A 23384-nucleotide genomic window follows, 5' to 3' on the forward strand; every position below is an offset into this window, starting at 1 on the left:
GTTTCTCTGCACATGCAATATTTGTATAGAATAGGAAGAAACATACATTTACCTATGGGGAGTTTGAGTTTCTTTCGAAGGGAGATTCGTCGGGAACGGGAGCGGGAACGCCGGTCTGTGGTGGTCCCAGAGTGTGCAGTGGTGCACTCGGATGTGTCCTGCTCAGACTGACTACTGGTATCACTCGCTGCACTCTGTGACTTGAACATCTTCCGCCAGAAGTCCTTGCGTCCCAGAACAGCCCCTTGGATTTGCTCATCACTCGAAGAAAGGGGATGCAGAGTGTGAACTGCATTTCAGTGAAGTTTGGATGCTCAGGGAAATGAGGCCTCCCTCCCGCAGCCCCCTCCTAACCTCTCTATTATTTGAGGTTGTTTCACTTTGAATTCCAAACATACTTTTCTCAGTGGGACATAATCAAGTTTGACAACATGCTCAGTATTGTTCAAGGCACAAAATAACCATCTTTTCTACCCTAAGGAGCTTGTCCACAGAACAGTCCATTCCAATTTTTAGTTCCTACATGTGAAAAAGAAATCATCTTCTTTAGGTCAAAATGACCTATGTTGATAGGACTACATTGCTGTTTTCTACAAGCGTGTGTACTGGAGAGCTTTTGAACATCACGGTAGCCATTTCTGAAGATGCTGGAGTCACAGTTCTCATTAATGTATTGGAATGGGGACAGCAAATCTGCTATACACTTAAGATCTCCCATGGCTGTGGCAGGGCTCAGAGCAGAGCAGCTTGCTGCAGTTCTGCAGAGCAATAAAGGGCTTTGTGTTATCCTTGCAGTCTCAGCAACAGTGAGACTTTGCAGGCTCAGTTAATGCAGAAGAATACCTAATACAGAGCTCTGGGCCCTTGTGCAAGCAAGGTCTTCAAGCAGTGTATCTCAAAGCACTTTAACAAGACAGAGGACTATTCAGAGGCCTGGAGAAGTTAAATGACTTGTCCAAAGTTACTTAGAGACTAGTCACCACTTATGAAATCTTCTAAAATTCTTAAGAGTATTGATTAAATTTACTTCAATATTAAATGGCAGAATTCTTTGGACAACAGAGACTTCAAACGTGCGATGCCTAACAGCAGGTTGATTTGCTCATTAAGAAAACTGGTAAAGAACCTCTGCTGATAAGGGAAATGCAACAGTCTTTGGAGACTACATGCCCAAGATAGGTCAGGAATGGGCTGGCTGTTGTGAGGCAGTAAAGGATTAATGACCCTTAGCAACAACTTGGAAGCTGAAAATTAATAGAATCATTCCCCAGAAGTACAAACAAAGCATGGAGAACATCTCTGATGACATCTCTGAGGAATTAACACTATTTGTGGCTATGGTAGTATGTGGTATTGACAAATCTATTGCACTGTCTTTTGAAAATCTCTGGTAGTTCCCCATCAAAATCAGGGTGGGTCCTGCTGGCAGCATTGTTAATAGGCATTATCCGGATGTTATCAGCAGCTCCTGAACAGACAGTCAATGCATTTATTGTACCATCCAAAGAGATAAGTCCTTGCTTTCCTGCCCGTTTGTACTAATCCTAGAAGAAAGCTGCTGGCAATAACACATGAAAAAAAATTCATTATTTACTTACTGTTCTGGAGTCTGCATTGGGCGGCTCGAGACGTAACTACGGCATTCATCAGGGGCAGCTGATGCCTGGCCTTTGTCAATGATGACACTTCCCACCTCAGACCTATACAGACAATATAAATCATCAGCTAAAGCAAATGGATGGCCCATCTCATGGTCATCACACAGCTACAAGACATGGAAACCAGTGCTGCTGAGCAACAAAGCACCCTTAGAGTTGTACCCCCTCTTTGAGAACTTACTGTCTCTATACATATAATTCATGAAAAAGGCAGCAGCGCTTAGAAGCAAAGCCAAGGTGTTTAGGAGTTTTTCAACTTTCTTAATCCTTCCCAACATTTTAATATGACAAGTCTCAAAGCACCAGAGAAAATGTATCTTTGATAAAGAAGCATGTCAGGATTAGATTTCTTCTGGGACTTGTTTTGCATACGTGAGTTTACTTGTCAGATAAACAACATTAAGGATGTGATGCGTGTTTCGGGACTGACACTATGCTTCTTACTTCTCTTAACCTTTCTTTCTCCCAGTGTTTCCTTGTACATGAGGAATAACACTTTTTGCTGCAAATCTATTATTGTCTCAGTTCATTAAAATTTAAAGGAGACTGCTGCCACAATACGATTCTGTACATCAGGAACTGAATATGCTATCAAGAAAAAACACACAAACCTTTCTACATTCATGTTCAATTCATGTAGTCATATAGCCATATGCAAGTCAGTCATTTGCCTTCTCCCTCCTAGACACCGACCTTTTGCTCCCAGAAGGTTTTGGCTCTTGCTCCGATTCCTCTGTTTTTTTCCCTGGTATTAGCTTTTCAGCACTGTCTAAGAGGGCGCTGAGTGCCACTCTGCGAAATACGTTCCCATGAGCCTCCTTGATAAACTGGACCAGCTGTCGGATATCGCAGTACAAGCCCTGAGTAGCAAGACATCATGAAAATGAAAGAATTCAGTCTGTTGTTTGTGAAGAAGCAGTGAGAATCAACAGTTTCTAAGGTACTTCAGAGCAGGCCATTACTTCCTTTGGCTGTTGTGTGATATACTCTCTATGTACAGGGTTTGGGTTTTCTGGCTGGGATCAAAATGTGGAAACTCCATTTAGTGCACTCAGAAGAAGCAGACAATGAGGAGCATTACTGTTATGGAACATGCTCTGTAATGGACTACAGCAGATGTAGAGGTATCAGAGGCTAAAACAGCTGAAAGATGAGGGAGCTGCAAAGATGACTTAAAGCCTATTTTATTCCTTTCATCTAGCCCATAATCTTAAAAGGCATGAAAAAGCTGGGGGTGGTGGAGGGGAGGGGAGTAGAGTGCAAAAAATTGCATGTTTTGTTTCAAAACCAGGGGGTGTCTTGGGATTTTTCTTAATTATTTTAGAGCCTTACATCACGGGAAGAGAGAGGAATGACTCACTCATTCCCCAGCCTACTCCTACACTCAAGGCTCTTTTTAGTGCTGAACATTCATACACATCTGATATGACAAACCACCTCTATATCTGAGGGCAAGGGGATGGAGGGAACAATTTTACCAGACCTGATTTATGATCTGTGAACTTTTCTGAAAGATCTTGCATTATTCCAAATTTCCCCGCCTTCAACAAAAAAAACCCAAACAGACAAATAATTGGATCTGTATACTGATTAAGGCTTTTTTTTTCATAAGATATTGAAACACAAGATTGACATTAAAGAGTGATCCAACACCAGGAAATCCTCATGTATACTCTGTATACCATGTCCTCCATACAGGCACAATTAATGGTGCTCCACTTCAAGATAAGTTTCACCTTACACATTAAGGAAAATTGAGTCCAGAAAGACATATAGTTGACACGGAAAATTTATACTTCGTGATCCTAATCTAGATCCACAATGGTGCGTGTTTTTCTGTATCCCAACACTTAATCACTGCTGAGAAACATTCCAAAGAAGGAATATCTATAAGAACAAGAGGACTTTGGCATAGGCAGACAACTCTGCTGGTTTAAGAGGTTACTGTGTTTTTCTTCTCCCTCTCCCTTCCCCTCACAGAGAATTACTGTCCCTTTAACTGGACTTCAGTTCCTCTGCAGCTCTGCCATAAGGATGGAGCACAAGAGCGCTTCTTGGTTGCTTCCATGACAAATCCTAATTTCTGATAATAAAGGAGGTGGTTTGAAATTAGCTGCTAGATTCTGCACCAATTTGGAAGAAGAGAGCTCATGTCATCCATTCTACTGACTGCTCTGGGGAAACAGCACATCGGCAGCAACGAGCAGCATCTTACTTTCCTCCAGGTGTTGGTAAATGGAATGTTTGTCTAACCCTTGGGAAGGCCTACCAAACTGCAGTTCAGTAACTCACATACTCTGTCACAGGTGGGCCATGTCCTTAACCAACTAAACTGGCTTTAACTTTGCTGAAAGTTGATTCATGCTGGCTGTAGTCTTGTTCATCAATCCCTTGCTGCAGACTAAACTACTAATCCATTTGGGAAAAAAACCCCAACAACAAACCACCAAAAAAAATGCAGAAGCTGCTTGAACAGAGAGGAAAATGCAATTCAGAGTCAACAACTTTTACCCTGAATAACTCCCCTGGTTCCAAGGCAGGCATGCAAGGAGGGTATCAAATTTATATCATGTTTTAACTGTGACTGTATAGCTTGCTAAACCCAAGGGATTTGGCTAAACCAAATTAATTCTTCACTGTAAAGTCTCACTGGTGACACTCAAGTGAAAAAGTAACTTTGTTAACATGAAATCAAGTGCTTACCAGGTTTTCCGGGCTGTGCAGCTCATGTGTAGTGGAAGCACAGCGAGTGATCAATGACTTGAACATGGCACTCACAATAATCCCTTCTACACTCTGGGCTGTAGACTTGTTGTCAACTGTGGTAAAGTTATTCCCAAATCCAGCTTTGTCTGTAAAATTCAAGTAGAAGAAAACCCCCTTGTTAGGAACAGTTTAAAAAGATGGCTTAAAGACATGTGTAAAGGGATTCAGATATGTAAGACAATGGCAAGTCCCCACCTAATAGCTTATGCTCAGTTCTTGCAATCCTAAACCAACACAAATAAAGCAGAAGGGAAGGGTAAAATAAATGAGAAGGATGAAATCTTCCCAGAAATAGTTGTAGTACGAAAAAGGATTGTAAAGATCAGGACCATTCTGGCCTCCTTTTATACATATCTCTCATTTAGAGCTGTACAGAATAAGGCATAACATTTGAACAATATCTCCAGCTTTTCTATTTACTGTTCTAAAGGACCACAAATGCTTGATTAAACTGCAAAGTGACAACACCCATGGAAAGAAAAGAAAATCTGAACTATAGGAATGCTGTTCTTGCAAGGTGCATAAGAAGACCAAGCTCTTAGAGAGTCAAAAAAGAATTACATTTATATGAATAAAAAGAAGTATCCCAGTTTCATTAGGTGACAGGAAAGACTTTCAAAAGCTGTATGAGCTGTCATGTTTCAAAGCATAAGCCAGTCAATAATTGACGAATACCTGGGGAAACTTCCTACGGGCATATTCTTCACAAAATCCTGTGATATAGTATTTTTGATGCTTTTTCTGAAATGCCTGGGATCAGAGGTAGGCTAATATAGTCAGACTCTCCAAGTGCTTCAGAGGAACTAGTCCTGCTCTGTACACAGTCATTGTTAACTGTTGTTGCATGCAGTGACCAAGCATAATCGTTTGGTAATTCTAATAGCACCTGGAATAATTTTCCTAACTTAAAAAAAGAAAACATAAATGCCTACACAGACACACATGCACACATGCTTGCAACTGCAGGCATGCGCATCTGCGTGTTCATGTTCTTGTTCATTCAATCTGGTCTTGCTATTTACTGCCTCACTGGAGGCACCACAGAAGATTTTAATGCTCAATTATATCTCCATTCAGAATAAACCCTGGATTAAACAGGCCATTCCAGCTGGCGCCTGGTCATGTCATGAAGCAGAAAACTTCCTGCCTGAGGCAGAGTTGAATGAAAACATTTTCGTTGAAGAGCCATGAACAACAGGTAGGATGAATCAAAAGAGAGACCTTCAATTTTAGGTGCACTGGGTGATACAAGATTGCTAGATGAGTCAAATCAGAAGAGATTCAACTTCCCTGACCCACACTGGCTGAGGATATGCTCTGTGTAATTTGAGTATATTAATTCACAGTTGGTTTTTTTTTTCTTTTTTTAAAGGAAAATGAAAGAGCGTGGCTTCTTTCCGATGGTATAGTTTAGGAATATTCATGTGAGAATTTCTGATGCCGTCTATACTTACTGTCAGTGACTGGCTCCATGCAGAAACCCAGTAAAGCATGTAGGAAATCCACCACATTATTGAGAGAATCCCTGTTCACATAATCCCTCATGGTCTGCCGGAACTGCATCTTATCCAGTTTGTACAGCTTTGTGAGGCAGTTCTGAGCCTGCAATGATATCCACCAAATCACATCACATCAAAGTACATGTTCAAGTTTTGCTAACAGGAACAGAGTATTTTTTGCTCATGCTTAGCCAGTGCTCTGCTGTGCTGTCTAAAGCAACCTCCCCTAGGAGTCAGAAGGTTCGGGTCCTCTAACATTATACAGGTTCACCTCTGAAGCCAACAAGAAATTCAGCACAAGGAGACAGTGCACTAGTATGGGTGCCACTGTTTGGAGGTGGCGGTGAAGTCACTGCCAGCCATGTCTCAAGGTTTGTCCTCCTCGCCCCAAGCCCAAGGTAAAATCTCACTGAATATGAATGAAGTAGCAACGTACCACTTCAGTCAAGGCTTACTGCCTTGGTGAAACAGGTTCTTAGCCTCAGGCATCTGATTTTCAGCCTCTGGCTCAGATCCAACCCATCTGATGCACCTACACCCAGTGACCAGTTTATATCATGCAAAACATTAGAGTTTTATTTAAAAGCTATTAATTGTCAACTTCTTATCATAAAAGTATCCACCCTATCAGGACCCCATGCAAAGAGAATCTGAAATATCAGCTCTATGGGAAACATGAACTCCTCTGCTACCTACAATAGGGTGCTTAATTTTCCAGTAAACTCAGACATGATTGTCCATGCAGTCAACACAGATGGTGCATGCAAAGCAGTTTGGCCAGACAAATGCACAGGAAATGCAGCAAACTTTGACACGTAGGAAAATCTCTTACTGTAAAAACCTCAGTTCAATGAGTCTGATAAGGACCTTGGCTCCAAGAGACCTACTCATTTATGCTTAATGTTATGTATAGGCCTAAATGTTTTGCTGGCTCAGCTACAACACAACATAAAAGCCTAACTCACAGTTTTGATGAATATGGCGTATGTTCAACCACTGCTGTGTGCAGAACCCTTCCACTGTTACCACTGAGACTCTCTTACCCCATCTTGTCCCACTGTGTCCCCAACAAATGTTACTGCTGCAGCCTCCTCAGTACCCAGAAGTTTAGCTAACAGAAGAATGCTGCATGATACAGAGGCAGCCAAACCATCTCTGAGCCATGTAGCTCAGATTGCAGAACCAAATCATAGCTCTGTTGGCATGGCTCAGGCTAACCAAAGCACCTGGCTCCCACCCACGCTGAGGATGGGCACAGTGTAAATACTCATTACAGTCATCAGAAATGCTCCCTGCTGCAAACACAGGTGAGGAGGGGGCATGTGCTGGAGACAGCCTTTGAAAGGGTCCCATTTGACAGGGCATTGGACTAATCTCAGGAGGTCAAACTCTTCCAGGTGAAATCAGGTGTCTGGTCTACATCCTGGGCACTTTCCACTGCTTCAACTTGGTCAGAACCAAAAAATGTAAGCTATCAACGGTGACCATCCACCCTGCCCTTCGACAGGGCATGAGTCTTCTGCTTCCTTGCAGCACACTAAAATGCCTGCAAGTACAGTGCACTCCAACTATCAGGAGCCAAGGGAGCAGCCCAGCAGCAACCAGTCATAACCACCATTAGGAAAGGTGGACATAACCTTGGACTTCTGGATTCAGATATGCAACCCAAGATAGCTGCATCTCTTGTAAACAGCATACTCTGTTGGGGTACCAACAAGGTGAAAAATTACTTACACCAGCTCACACAGGGGAATTGCTCCCATATATTTGTCCCTTCCCAGACAACTTATCCATTGGGGTGGTCAGAAGCACCCTGAGCCTCAGGTGTGCTCTTAGCAAGCCCCAGGGCTGGAAGGTAACACCATAGCTGAAAATCTGCTACAGCTGGGCTGCAACACAGTCTGTGAGCTGGGGCAAAGAGCAACACATTTACTGTCAATACAGAAAAAGCTACAGAGGGGGCAGACAGCAATCTCAGCAGCACATGTCGAAAGTACAAAGGAGACGCTTTAATGAGCTTTAATTCTCTTACATTCTCCCGGAATACCTGGTGTCTCAGGCGATCTCCAGAGAGCCCTCGGTGTCCTTCTCCACAACCATAGGCACAACCCAGGGACTTAACAATTTTGATCAGCATTGTGAGTGCCAGCCTATGGGTGCTGACAGATGGGCCTTCATCCTGAGGGTCACAGAGGGGAAGATGGTGTGAAACCCCGGCACAACTACTGGCGTTCTGTTAGCATTGTACTTTTAACAAATTGTTGTCCATTTATCCTCTCAGACACTCCATTACTGATGAGTTACTCTTGAAATGTTACCTCCAATTATTTTTCAAGTTTAGGGACCAGCCCCTTCCCTTTCAGCTCACCTAAAAAAGTCATGCTATAAATGCAAAGCCCCCTACATGCTACTATGAATACCATTCAGCACTTCAAAAATTTCTGCCTGAAAAACCAAGAGCTGACTTGCTTGAGCAGAAAAACAAGCATCTTTTAAGAATGTCTTACGTATTATGCTAGTATGAATAGCAACTTTGGAGATCAGCAACAGCATCTCTTGGCCAGTTCTCATAGCAATACTGAAAAATTTATGATTTCTGGTGATCAAAGAAAAGAAACTGTGCTCACACACTGGATTCTGTTTTTTCTTGTAAGTTATGAATAATGAACCTGAAAAGAATCATTGTGATTGAGGTTTCAGGCACTTTGACAAGATATTCAAAATGTCGATGCAAGGCTCACAAACTCTGCTTTTGGCAGTTGCTTTGTTGGAGTAGTTACAGTGCTTGAATTCCCAATCATGTTTCCTCAGTGGAACTCCAAAGTACCAGAGCAAAACAAATTAATTCGTCATTGTGGTGAAAAAAAAGAGAAAACAGAAGGACAGTTGCACACACATGCATACTCAATCTTAACAGATCTTACAGTACATTCAGAAATTGTATAAAGGGAAGCAAGACAAACCTTTTCTTGGTTCTTGTCATTCTTCTCATATGGCCCTCCTCCTCCTCCACCACCACCTCCTTCACTTCCACCTCCACCTCCTCCACCACTTCCACCACCTCCTTCTTCTCCATCTCCAGCTCCACTAACTGGAGGAGGCCCAAATCCACAAGCTGAACTACTAGAAGCAGCCCCTTTGAGCTGGAAAGATCCTTCACTTGGTCTCTTTTCAGGGGCCTCATTTTCTTTGTTCTCACTCTTCCGCCGAGCCTTCTCTACACAGGGCACCACACCAAGCTGAAGTAAGCACTCCACAATGTTCAGTGCCACATCGCAAATCCGGGAACTGATGTCATGGTTCAGGACCAAGTAAACAGCCTTCAGGACCACCTGGGAGATTCAAACATTGTATTTAAAGTCAGACTTATTTTCTCTCCTAAAACTATTTAGTGCCTGGAAATTCTAGTCAAAGACCAGAGACTCATCATAGCAGGCACAGTACAAACTCAGAATGAAGTACACACAACCCTCAGCCCCAAGAGCCTACAATCTAAGTATAAGACAGGAAACCACAGGCCGGGCACAGTCAGGCAGAAAAGGAAACCATGAGATGACATCTGTGAGCCTGAGAGCTCTGCTTCAGCACACCAGGACCTGCCAAGTCATTAAGGGGAATGCAGAAAAGGTGAGTTTTAAGGTGCCACTACGAAGGTGCTATTCAGCTTTATTCTATTTTATAGGGAACTTGGTGCATGCCCCAGGAACACAGCCATTACATAGTATCGCTTCCGATTGGATGTGTGCATTCCACATGCACATGCGCTTCTTGCAAGGAGTAATAGGAGTTGCAGTATCTCAGAGAAGACTTTTATGATATGCACAAATGTATCTGACTGACCTTTACGCACTGCTGAGAGAAGTCATATAAAGAGGTGGAGGAAAAGCCCATCAAACCCCTGATCTCAATGGTACAGCTATATTGACAGAAGAGGGACCTGGCTTTCCTCATTCCTTGCCAATTACCGAGAGATCCAGCATGCCGTTCTTGTGGACAAAGTTGTTGGTTCCATCAATGTGATCCGTATCCTCCAAGCAACTGTAATTGATGCAGGAGTCTGTCAGGCTCCGCGGGAGGTTGGCACATGCGAGCGGCTCATGGGGCATCTCAGGGATGGGCACCTGGTTGCAAAGCTTCCTCATGTGCTCACTGAAGAAGTCAGCGTAGCCCACATTGAATGAGGCCAGGGTAGTGTTGAAGGTTGCCACAGTGATGGTAGAGATCTGGGACCGCACTGCAGGGAGGGAAATGGCTTCCTGTAAATTTCCATCTCTAGAGTTATGAAATGGAAAACTGAGACTGCACTTGTTTACAAGAAGGGAGCTGCTCTTAATGCAGTTTGTAATGACGAAAGACAATACAGGTTTGTAATTCCTATGATGGGTACAGGGATGAAAGTATAGATTCATTTCTTCCTTTAAGCCAGTGTAAATTAGAACTATCCCAAGCTTGCTGTAGCAGTACAGTTCCATGGCAGTTTAAGCTGATCTCAGTCAACTGGGCAGCTAAGTAGATCAGGGAGCTCAGCCAGCCTAAAGCTAATCCAAGAGGGGGATTAGATTTTGGCTAGCTTTGCTCCCTGTATTGGTCCAGTGCCTGGTCTTAAAAGCAGTACAGACCCTGCAAGGGAAAAAAGGAAGGACACTGCAGCTGGATGCAGGACGGAGCATAGGGTAACAGCAGCACCAATTTGGAAGAGCTTTCTAAGTCACACCAGTTTGAAATATTTCATCACGCCAGTTGAAAAGAATGGAGCAGTGTGTTCCTAATAGTACTTGTGACAGTCTAAACCATCTCCAAAATGCAAAACTAACTGGTGAGAAAGGCAATGTTGTGTCTAAGTCCACAATGCTCAAAGGACCTCATGACATAGCCAAGCTTAACTTTAAATTGGTTAGCTCAGGTAGTGGCAGAATTTTGGCCACACAGGCCAATTTTTGTCAAGGATTCACCATTGTTGTACAACTCATGCTGAACACTCTCTGTCTCTGTCGCTCTCCCTGATAATCCTTAACCTACTCACGCCCTCCCGGAGCTTGGTCAGCGGAGGTCCTCTACCCGGGTGCACTCCTACAGCTGTGCTCACTGTGCCACCCAGTACTGGCTGAGAGCAGGGCACGGTCAGCAGCCTGGCATCTGGGTGGCTGCGTGTTCCCACTGGAGCTCTGTCTGGGCAGCTGCATCAGTTGTGGTGGGTGCAGAGCTTAGAGAGGCCGTGGCTTTCTGATGGGTGGATATCATTGCTCCCATCGAGCTGACATGGCTTTAGAACCTGCCCTGCCGCACAAACCGCTGCACCAGGCTCTGTTTGCCTGCCCTGTTGGCAGTGCAGCTGGTCACTAGCACTGCCCAAGGGCTTCTTTTCTACATGTGGGGGGCTTGGCCGCCATTGCTCCTGGCCCTACCCAAGTCCCTTCAGCTGCTGTTCTATGAACTGTGGGCTCCAGGTGGGTCTGTCAGCTCCCCCGAGGTTACCCCGGGTTGGGAAACCCTGCTGTGCACCACACTGGAGCACTCTGCTGCCCACCCTGCCAGCACCGGAGCCACTCACCTCAGCATAAAGTAATATTTCCTGTGTGGAATCTGTATTTCATTATCACTGATAGAGCTGACTGCTGGATGGGACACACAGAGACAGGGAAGGAGGACTAAGGACTCTTCATTTATATCAATACATGCCTGCAGCATGTGCCCATGACTCCTCTTGAGCAGCTACCTAGGACACAACTACTTTTTCATCTCTGCTTTTCAGTGTGTCAGCAAGAAGAAATTAGTTCATTAGCAAATGTCTCCTGGCCAGGGAAAGTAGACAACAAGACAGGAAAATATGAATGACCGGTATACTTGGATATAGTTGGTCCCACAACAACAACAAAAAAGAATACCTAATATTTGTACTTATTCTGTAACTCCAGAATGGTTTATTCAAAGTCATAGGCTACTAATGACTTGTCCTATTGTTCATATAGTTGCTGCACAATTGTACCTGGGGTACAACTAGAAAAAAAAGCATTGCATATGGCTCTCTTTTAGAAAATATTTGGCTAGGAAGCTCGTGTAGTGACTGGGATTACTGTCCTATAGAATGAGTGCAGGTCAAGAAGACAGACTCCATAAAATCGATCCAGAAGGAGAGCTTTGCCCTGGAGACACAGAGCAGAGATGAAGGAGATGCACCCATGCTGGATTAGAGCTGACGCAAATCCATGCCCTCTCAGACTATTCAGATTTGTTGTGCTAAAATAGCATGGATCTTTGAGAGCTCAAAAGCTACAGCAGGTATCACATGAGTGCATCTGTAGCCTCCTAGGTATGCTGCCTGACAGCTTGTGCAGAGACAGACTGTGCTCTGCTCCGTGGGGTGCATGATATCCTGTTCCCTCAGCAAGGTTTAAGGTTGCACTTGCCACAAGTGAGGCCCAATCTCTATGACCAGGTTTTGCCAGTAGCGCTACACATGAAGGAGAAAATAAAATCGCTGTTTAGGCAGTAGGAGCAGTGCCAGCAAAGTGCCCTGGTGCAGACAGCTCTGCTGACAGAGAAGAGCTTTCATCTGCTGGGCTAACATTGTTTGGCAAAGGTGGTGTTGCCTAGCTAACAGAAAGACTCTTCCTTCTGGAGCAGACTTCATCCCACCAGGGGTTCTTCCATCTCTCCCATCATGGTCACACTGGTATTGCTATTTCTGCAGGGGCCTCCAAGACAGATGGGCCCCAGGGACACTTTGAGCAGATTTCAAAGCCAGGCTTCTATTTGGAACCAGGAGAATTAAGAAAAAACTGTGATTCTCAGCACAATCCAGCAGCAGTGAAATGAGAAGGGACATTAAACACCACAAGATTCCCCATGAAACCACAAGGTAGCAATACTAAAGTTCTGCCCAAACGTCTGTGATGTGTTGTGGTAAGCCAAAAAAACCCCACCAAAACCTGCCTTTTCCCTGTTGATGACTGCCAATTTTTTTGATAAACTGCACCAGATAAACATGAAAGTTTACAAGATATTTCTACACTGAACAAAAAAAAAAACCCTTAAGAGAGGTAGGACAAAAATAAATAAATAAATAAAATAGTCATATACTCATACATAGAAACAGCAACACTTCCTCAGTTTCTTGGAGTTGGGATTTCAGTAAAAATTTTCTTTCCTGATGTGTTAAATTTACCTTCTTTGACTGTGTTCTCCCCATGGCTGTTTGAGTGGTCCGGCAGATCAGAAACCAGCGTGTGGTGAGAGTGTGAATGCCTGGCGCTCAGGCTCTCCATCTCCGTCGCTGTGTCAGAGCTCCCCCGTCTGGTAAACTTCCCTAGGGTGAAGGCAAGACGCGGATGTTTAGTTTACTCCTCTGACAGGTGCTGGGAGGCAGGAGACAAGTAGCTGAGGTTAGAAATTGAAGGATTGGAATCCACAAAAGTCAAGGCCTTCCAGGATCCTATGAAGCAGAACCAAATATTATAGTGGGATACCTCGCAGGAGTTCACTGACATGAAGATTGAACATACAAACTCTCTGCAAGGCTCTTCCCCTCAGCACATTGTCACCCTCCAGGAAAATAAGATTGGTCAGCACTGAAAGACTCCAACCTTTGGGGAAGGTTATAGGAATTTGGTTTCTTCTCCCCTTGTCCAAAAGGAATATATATATTAGGTTCAGGAGTGCCAAGGCAAAGGAAATTCTCCCAGAATACAATAAAATACAAATCAAAAGAACCTACTGAAAGAGGGGGACTGTCTCTGAAGTAGGCAAGACCTGTTGACCATCAGATCTGAAATACATGATTTCACTGAGATATCAGAAAGAATGAACAAAAGGTTAAGCCAAGATAGGAATCTGAAGCCACTGAGATCAAAATTTAACTAACTTCTTCAGCTATGGAAGATATGGAAAGGAGGATTTGGATACTATGTTTGTTATTCCTGTACAAATCTGTAGATGTTTGTATATTAACCACTGACAAAACACATACGAGTCTTTAAGAATTCACTTGGTTGAGCTCATCGTGCCAAAGAGGGACATGTTTACAATGGAGAGTTTACCTAAATGATGCTATCTAAGCCAATGAAAAAGAGGAGGTGTGGCATGGCCTTAGGCAATCACTTTGCTGCCTATCATCTCCAAGAAAGGGTGCCAGGATGAAAATCTATGACATTAGGAGTAAGTTTGTGAAACAGAAATAATGCCTAGACACTGTTCGACAAATCTGGATGCTTAAAGGAGCCAATATTTAGATGTAAACACTGTATCTTTGCAATATCAAGACAGTATAAGCCTCATTATCTGAGGCAATACCCTGTTTATATTGTACCCAACATTTACTTGCGGAAGACACTGAATATTTTTTGCCATACTCCTAATTACTATATTGCTGCTTCTCCAGAGATTTCTCTTTAAAAGGGGATACAACCGTTCCTTGGATCTATTTTAAGCTGCAGTTGTGCAATGCTTGCTGTCACTCAGGAAAATTGTATTCAAGTGGTACAGACATCACTACAGGTTGCTACAGTAGCTGTTATTCCAGTAAAGCTGATAGTTTTCAGAGAAAAGTGAGCTATAGCACAAGTCATTCAAGATTTGCTGTCAGCACAGTTGCCACTTCTACAGACGGGTATATAAAGCTGCAGAGCCAAGGACATAAGGTGGCAATAGGATGGATGAAGAAATAAAGAGCTTCTGTTCTCTGAATGCTCAGGACAGGAATGACACAGAACCTGGGGCAGAGATAACATCATCTCACCTAATATGGTGGTTTGCCATCCTCCTCTCTCAATGCCACGCCGGTCGTCTCCAATTCCAGAGAAACTGCCAAAGGAGAAAGTGCTGCGAGTGGGTGAGACATCCAAATGATCCTCATGAAGAAGGAAGGGTACCCCCATCCTTCGCTGACGCTTCTTCCCAGTATGGTGGAAAGGAATTGACCCTTTGCGCTCACGCTCCCTGTCCTCTTTGCGGCTCTTAAACTGCAGGAGGAAGAGGAGCAGATATGAGAGCAGGTAGAGGCTTTGAGGCATAGCAAACTACCATCTGAGGGAAAAAGGTAACACAGATGTGTGGCTGAAGTATAACCCTCCACTTTTTTATCTTGGCCATTTACCCTGACAGCAACTACCTGCACTCTGGGACCACATGAGAATTTAAAGGAACTCATCAGTCTTGCCCTAGACTGGGATGGATGCCCTTGTATAATTGTATGACATTCTCAGACCTTCTCTAGATTTACAGAATCCACAAAACTCTGTTAAGTATCTTGGGTGGCTGCAAAGCCAAAGCTTCATGAGGTAAAACCAGCAGAACTCATGGCATTAGCTGGAACTACATTGAGAACCAGCACTTAAAAATCAGCACTGTTTGAGTACCCTCCTCTCATGCAGTTTCAGCAGGACAGGTATTTGAATAAAGATTTCAGTATTGTGTTTGGAATGTGCATAAAATCCCCTATGTAATAATACATGGAATCACTTCCCATGAAAAGAGATGTCAATCTCACACATGGCATGAATATATAGTCCAAATAGACCTTCAGCTGCGACTTTGGAGGACATTGCGGTGCTCAATCATATGTAAATTAAACTACAGTTTTCTCACCTTTTTGAAGATGTTCATCCCCAGGTCTGTGGAGAGATCTGGAACTGCTGGTCTACGCAAATTGGTCAGTGAAACTTTGGAAAATGCCTCTGTGCTTAGTGATTTTTCTTCCTCATTACATTTCATTGTGAGATCCTGCAGCTCCCAAAAGAAGACAATAAGCACAAGGAGAAACAGAGGATAGTCAGCTTAAAAGAAAAGAGCTACTTCCAAGAGCTGTCACAGGAGCACTGTAGAGGAAAAGGATCTTCAACTCATTACACAAAACACTACTTACACATTTAAAGAATACCAAAGGAACAAACAAACAAAATTTAGAAACTCCTAGAATTATTGACCTTGTCTAATATTTCTGTCACCATAGGAAAAAAGTACAGCACATTGTACCACCACAGAAAGCCTCAGGCATTGCAATCAGTATGATCTAGTGGCATGGAAGCCATGTTCTGCTCCACTCTGATTCTGATCACAGATACAACTCTGGGTAGCTGACAATCTTCTTGAGGCCTTGGTTTACATTTATAAGCAATCACAATGACTACCTTTTCTGAAGCGTTTTATTTAAGATCTAGTAGAATATGCCCTTAATAACATATACCTTTAAAAATGTGGTTTGGAACTGAACTGTAATAAGCAGCACTGTTCCTTCAACAGAGGTGATTTGTAAAAAAAAAATAAAATATTTACGCAGTAAAGAAACCCAAGACTTCTACATCAGGAAGTAGCCTTCACTTTTAATAACAGTGCTCCAAGGCCTGTCCATCACAGTTCATATTTGTGAAAGCCTCTGTAGATATAGCACAGAATGTCCGACAGCAAAAACCTTGAGACTAATTTACTCTAATTACAGTAGAGGGCGCTCTACCCCCCTACTGCACGGAGCAAAATGCATTACAGCTGTCTACCGTAAAGAAAGGCTTTGCTACAAAAGGTGGCATAAGCTCAGCTCCTGGCCATCTGTTCTCATTAAAGATCTGATGCCACTTTTCATGAGATGTTTGTGCAGCTGACCTGACCAAGTTCCCTCAGGATAATTTTCTCCTGCCTAAATATCAGCTTGTTTCCAATGGATATGCTCTTTTTCCTTGCTTGCCCGTCAGAAAGGTTCTGCTAAACAACTGGGTCATGTTAAAATACCTTTTTGCTTTCAATCCAGAGATAGCCATATACCAATGATAGATGAAGTGACTCCTATGGTATGGGAGGTTTAGATTCTGCCTAGCCAGACTGCATATTACAGAGAAAACCAGCTCTGCAATACATGTGTGCAGTTTTATGCAATGAAGGTCCAGCAGAAGCCAGTGACAGTCTTTGCAGCTGAAGTCCTATGCACCAGTTAGTTTGCAACTGAGGACCACACATTCTTCAGAGACCTTTCAGACTAAACAAAGATCACACTTGAGTTGTTCCTCTTACTCTTATCAACACAAGAATGAAGGAGACACACCACAGAAAGATTCCTCTTCACCATTATTCTCAGTCAAGGTATCTTTTAAACCATTTTGCATATATGGCTAAAGATTCAGGGGAGGAGTCACACACAAAATCCCCCAGACAGCAAATCAAGGTTCAGCCCTAGGTGCTCTCAACAGCAAGGCCAGCAAGCACTCCACATGGCTTGGTTTGGAGCTTTTCCAGCTCTCTGGCCTCTTCTGGCTGGAAAACATTGTATGAATTTTTATTTCAGATTCATTATCTTTGTCCGCTAGTTACAAAATCAGTGTTTTATTAGGTGGCTCACGTCCACCAAAAGGACAGAGTAAGGATCAGAGCCTACTGTGATACGAGCTATACAAACACACAGAAAGGCACGGTCCCAGTTCTGAAACCTGCTTAGGGTAGGTAACAAGCAAACAACACTAGAAAAGCAAATTACAGAATCACCTTAAATCTACTCTATTTTAAGGAATCAAGCAAGCATTCCTGTTGAAGAGTGATTAAAAATATGGCTATTCTGTGCTGTACACCATGTGGCAATTATAAGATGGATAAGAAAGCAAAATAGTTTGGGGGTTGCTTCTATAGATTTTGTTGTTTCTGTTGTCTTCCTTCTGCGTGACTGTATGGCTACTTGCTCATTAGTACTTCTCTCAGCTCTCAAGATATTACACTTGAGACTCTTGGCTTTATATTAGCATTGCAGCAAGCACTACAGCTGCATTGGTCTTATGCTTAATTTAAGCTTTGGCTCTTTGCCCCTGTGGTGCTAGTGCAAGACTGTAGAGGTTTGTGAGCCTCTGAAGGTTTCCGTTCCTAGACCTGTCCTTATACTGAATTCACTGCATACAGGTACAATGCAGGTTTCCTTTGTCACATGTTGCCAGGTCTGAAATATGTTTAGACTAAAGTAACTTTCTAGAGGAAGCTAATATTCATTTCATTAACACTCCATCCAGTACTGCTTTTCCTATGCCACAAGGAGTGCTGGCATGCTGCACTGAATCTTTTTCTACTTTGCTGTTCAGTTTACTAGGCAATACATGGAGGATGTTTCTCATGCTTTCTTGATCCCAACTGCTTTAGCCTAAGCTTATATTTGAAACATAATTTTAGGCACACAGAAACCAACAAAAAGTGTGAAAGTTTTGCTGAGGCTTAGGGAGATGGAGGAAGTGACCTTGATAAACTGCAGAACAATAGAAAGAATGTGGATTTACCAGAAAAATCAACTGGTCCCTGATGTGATTTGCAGGCAGCTGTTTTTGTCTTTAATCAGTTTTTGCCTGCCTTTTAAATCTATCCTGCTGAAACACAATGTGCTGATATTTTTGAGAAGTTACTGATCAACCTTTGAGCAGAAACTATGACATTGTGTTAGGAATTTAAGATCTAGACCGAAAAAGTAGGCTTTAAGCATATCCCTGTGTCAGATGAGCTTGTGAAGTCTCAGGATACAACCCCTCATGTTGACAGAAAAAAATGCCAAGTCTTAGCCCTCTGGAGGTGGCATTCTCTCCTCTGGCTAGCAGACAGCCCTGAGTGATGAGACTCTGAATTTAAGAACAGCAGTTAAGTCACTACAGTTGGCTGGCATGAAAGAGAGCCTAGGTGTCTCTGTGCATTGCACGAATTTCAGTCCTCAGCATTGTACAGAATGGCACGAGCTGAAACTTCTGCTGCATGGAAGACCATTTCACCTCCTCCATCACAGCTGTTCTGTGCAACAAATTGGAAACCTTTTAAAACAGGATTCCAATTTGATGAAGCACGGTAAAAATACACAGGAGTGACACAAAGGTTACCAAAAGCAATCAAACCTAGCCCTGGAGGGAAGAATGCCCTGGATGGAGTCCTCACATTAACAGCTAGAAAGTACCCAGTGGAATTGCCAAATGGTTTTAACAGAAACATGTTAGTCAAGAGGAACTGAGCAAAGGAATCTTCTGCAAGAGAAACAGCCTGGAAAAGCAAGAAATAGCCAAGGAGGGAAGTGTCTCAGAGTATATAGAAAAGAACCAGCACAATACTAGTGCAAACAGTGCCAATGGAAGGTAGCTCCATTCATGCTGCCACTCCACTGAGAACCACTGACTGCACTCCCGGTTGTGCTCGTAGCTGAACTTGCTAATGTGCAAAATAACGAGGTTGTTATGAGCAAGGGCAAAGGGACAGTTTACGCACGGAAACAGTGAACCACATCAACAGCAACATCTTCCAATTCTCCCTCCAGGAGATGATATTAAGGAGGATTTTCTGCACATGCACAGCAATCCTATAAAATCCCCATGCAAAGGTAGATTAAAACTAAACAGTAATGCATATCACCTGGCCTTTATGAAGATATGTCAAGCTTTTACAGGGATAAAACAGACAGCATTTTATAGAAATGACACAGAAGTATAATACAGTTTAAACAATACTGCTGCTGCTGAGCCCTTAAAACCACAAGTAATCACCAGCCCTCATAAAAATTGTAAGAATGGCTATACAATATGGAGATTTAAAAATAACTGTACTAATATTTACATTGTTTATGCTAGTCTTCTGACTTACGAGCATCTGGGCTGTATGGGAAAAAAGATATTTCACCCTTCTCCCTTGTAAAATGACAGGTCAAAAACTGCCAGAGGTCTACAATACTGAAAGCAAGGATTTTAAGAAAAAACACCAAAAATTCTGAGAGTTCCGACTCAAAAAAGACATTTGAAAGTAACATTAACAGAAGATAGAGCCTTTTACTTGAGGTGTGTCATAAAATTGGATTGCAAAAATAGAATCTGTATTAAATTTAGTTAGGCATTTTCATCAAGTCAGTAAATCAGAATTTGCTGTTAAAAGCCCACATGGCAGAAAAAGAGTGCACAACCTAAAAGTAGCACAAATCAACAAGCAGATTAACTGAAACCACAGCAGCATCCCCTTTTTATCCCTGGAACAACAGCGAGCTACCCAAAAGAAAAAACATTTCAGCTCTAACACAAAGATATTTACTGCACCAAGGTCAGGAGTCTGAAGTTTCTTTTTCAGCAAAACAGGGAGCAAGTCTTGACACCTATTACGGCAGTATGTCTATTGAGGTTGTGTTGGCAAATATAAAAGTTACACAATAAGAATAACAGCAGCAGAAAAGGTAACAACATGGAGGACTTTTGCTCACTGTCACTATTTGCAAAATCTACTCCAATATTTTAACCCAAGTGTTTGCCTTTCCTATTTATTTTAATAAATATTTAACCGAAGTGTTGCAATTCCTTTTCTCTCTTTTGAGGGGTTACACCAAAGGAGCTCAACCATAATGAAAAACCAGTCTTATTTCTTCTGACAGCCACATTAGTATACTCTCACATTAAAGACTAATGTTATCACAGTTCACCCTACAGTAACTATCTCAGATCAACCCTCAAGCTTTCAGCTCTGACTCTGCATCAGACTCTGCCTCAAAATCCCTCATCGTTCTCAAAGTCTCTTTCTGAATCAATGCACACACCTGACCTCTGAGCAGTCTAACCAACACCAAAGCTGTGCTTTTCACTAATTGTCCAGCCATCATTTCCCAGCATCACCACAACAGTTGCTGTTCTCTTATTGATGGTAACTGCTTACCTGAGTTTTGTGGGTATTCACCAGAGAGGGTGCAGCAGCCACCATGGAGCTGCTGCGAGGTCTTGGTAAAGGGGTGATCTCTGGCTCAGGTGGTTTCTCTGGCTTTTCCTGTAGCATATGCCTCAGCCTCTGCAGGTAGTACATCAGTGACCACTGTGTGCCCTCCTCAGACCAATGTGGCTGCAGCAGGCAGCGCAGCACTGCCACATCAAAGTATGTGGCATAGCGAGACCTCTGGCATGGTGGGATCACCAAGGACACCCTGTTCCAAAAATGAGTACAAATGTTAATCATCAGGCTCCTTAGCCCTTCTTAGATGCTCAGCTTTCTGAATAAAGAACCACTAGATGGTCTGTCAGGTTTGTATGTTCAACTGTTCTTAAAGGGCCACTCTTGATATCACAAAGTTTTCTTTGCTGGCTGGAAACCAGTTCTGTCGTAGCATACGTGCTGGTCCACTCCATAAGACCCAAGAGCGCTACTAAAGAGGCCTAAAATGTAGCCACTCATCAAGAGCTGTAAGCCATTCTCATTCTCCTGCCACCTGCAGAAATCACCAGGATGTGCACACAGCTGTGCCAGCTAGCGCTTGCAGGGATGTTTGACACTACCCTTTGGGACTAAGGCCCTGACTGAGGAAAGCATTACTGAAGACACGTAAGTGGCTATTTAGCTTTCAGCTCCCTAGAGGACATGCTTTCTTAAGCGCTTTCTTGGATAGGGTTGCTTTCTTAAACTATGGTCTGAAGATAAGCCTCCAGCACCTGTGCTGTCTGTTTCCAGCTGAACAAATTATTCAACCTTTGAGCATCTGCTGTTCAGATACTTGTAATAAATATTAAGGAATGGTTTACATTTGTACACATCAGGCCCTACCTAAGAAGGAGCAGGCAGGGCAGCTACACCAGTTAACCCTTTAAGTCAATTAAATTGATCCTTACACAAATAAAAGTTACTGTTATGGGCATCTTTGCCAAGGTGTGCCAGAGAAAAGGACCATTTTTAGCCTTCGTTATAATTTTCCTGCCTTTCAGATGGTGTCATTTCCTGATGGGCTTTAGTATGCAATTTCCTAAGTATTGTAGAAGTTTGTGCATGCAAAAGCAAGATGTCTTGTAGTAAGCTTCAGAAAGGAGACTTCAAAGATTTCAGATTTCAAAGGGATCATACCTGTTTTCAGAGCCAATCTTATTGCAATAAAAATGCTCCAAATTTTTTATTATTTATTTTTTCTACCTCATCGTTCCCAGCAGAGTTCAACTGGCCTGATCTACCCTCTGTATGACTAGTCACTAGCTGTTAGGAAACAAACTGTCAGAAAAGAAGCAGTGAAAGGGAGTCAGAGGAATGAGAAACACATGGCAAAAGCAGTGAAATGCTGGGGGTGGGGCAGGAACTCTGGAGAGCTGTCTGTTTTGGTTTTGCCTGCTGAAGTACATAATTTGAATGTTTCCACTCTGTGTTAAAAACACACCTCTGTGAACTGAATACTTCTGTTGATTTTTGAATTCTTTAAAAATCAACAGCACTTCCATGAATTGTATTCTCAGGCATTTGGGAAGCATCACAAGAATATTGGGTTGTTTGGTTGGTTTTTTTTTAAAAGCCATTAATATTATCAACTCTGTTAAACAACATGCAAACATCATTGGCAGGACAAACCCATCTCCAGCTGGGTTCCACCACATTCTGAACAGAGGTGTCCAAGGCCACAGCCCAGCAAAGCATTAAGGAACAAGCAGCAATACTGACCAGTGGAACCTCGGAACCTCTAAGTGAGATGCATGCTTGAAGTGCTTTGCTGGATTGCTGCCCACCACCACAAAGCTGCCCTGTGTGTCTAAGGTAGATATAGGACTGGCAAAGGAGAAAGATGTGTGCAGTGGACACTGACACCACTTGAAATTATGTGAACCTTGCTCCATATTACACGTTTGGAAACAGTGGGCAGGTGGCAAGGCTGGGCTTGGAACGTGTGCATCTAGAACTCAAACCTGCAGGAGCTGGTTTGCTGCCAGCCCCACAGGCCAATGTTGAAGAGACTTGGCAACTGCAGATCAGCCCGTCTGCGTCAGCATATGTCACTATATGGAATCTATAGATTCAAACCTTCTCCCCTAGTGCTGTGTTCAAGGTAAAAGTGTTACAAGTTTGATGACTTTAAAATGAGCTGTTATATGTAGAACTGAATTATGAAGGAGAAAACAATGATAAATGGAAATATGCTACAAAGTTTTCCTCCTAAACCTGATGCGAAGGCTGGTTTTGTCACGGTCAAGACTGTGTCACATAGATGCAACCTGTAAAAACCCATAAGGATAGACAGATACTCAGAGCATCCCAGCAAAGGAAATAAAGCCCATTAACTCAGTAGCAATTGTAAAGGATGTTGCACTGCTCTCTGGTCACTTTGCAGGACCCAGATCAGTGTTTGAGTCTACAAAGTCTTTCATGCTCCTCTGTACACATCATAGGCAAACCTGAGGCACAACACACCCTGGAGCAAGGCATGTTCTCCTCCTTATAAAATACTTGTCTCTGAAGTCCTTCCTGCAAAGTCTATCTCCCAGGCTGTGTGTTCAAGGCAGCAGCTAGATAAAGGGCTGTGGCTTTATTTGCTTCAGTGTTAAACTGTAGCATCCGTAAATGAAGAATTTCACTGAGTGGAGCAGGGATAATTAGCCAAGATCAGAGGAACAAGCCATTTGCTCAAGAAGTGTCTGAGGAACCAGAAATTAAACTCTGCACTTCATTTAGAAGGAAACCTAGTGTTCATATAATCGGCTCCTGGTTGCCTGTAACTGCAGGGAGAGTGGAAAGGCAGCCTTCCTTCAAC

The 23384-nt window shown here is 42.9% G+C and overlaps 1 protein-coding gene across 1 annotated transcript in view; it reads right to left on the reverse strand.

The window, feature by feature from the left end:
• Nucleotides 1-23384, reverse strand: part of UNC80 (unc-80 homolog, NALCN channel complex subunit) — a 129844-nt gene that overhangs the window by 90537 nt on the left and 15923 nt on the right. Inside the window, exons 8-19 of the mRNA XM_056348450.1 lie at nt 20549-20810; nt 15506-15640; nt 14658-14880; nt 13089-13229; nt 9889-10157; nt 8887-9255; nt 7971-8102; nt 5879-6026; nt 4362-4510; nt 2352-2518; nt 1599-1700; nt 53-261 (exon numbers count right to left, since the gene is read on the reverse strand). Of these exons, the coding sequence (XP_056204425.1) occupies nt 53-261; nt 1599-1700; nt 2352-2518; nt 4362-4510; nt 5879-6026; nt 7971-8102; nt 8887-9255; nt 9889-10157; nt 13089-13229; nt 14658-14880; nt 15506-15640; nt 20549-20810 (2306 nt within the window). The remainder of the gene's footprint in view (nt 1-52; nt 262-1598; nt 1701-2351; nt 2519-4361; nt 4511-5878; nt 6027-7970; nt 8103-8886; nt 9256-9888; nt 10158-13088; nt 13230-14657; nt 14881-15505; nt 15641-20548; nt 20811-23384) is intronic.

This window comes from Falco biarmicus, chromosome 8 (assembly GCF_023638135.1).
Source record: "Falco biarmicus isolate bFalBia1 chromosome 8, bFalBia1.pri, whole genome shotgun sequence".
NCBI lineage: Eukaryota > Metazoa > Chordata > Aves > Falconiformes > Falconidae > Falco > Falco biarmicus.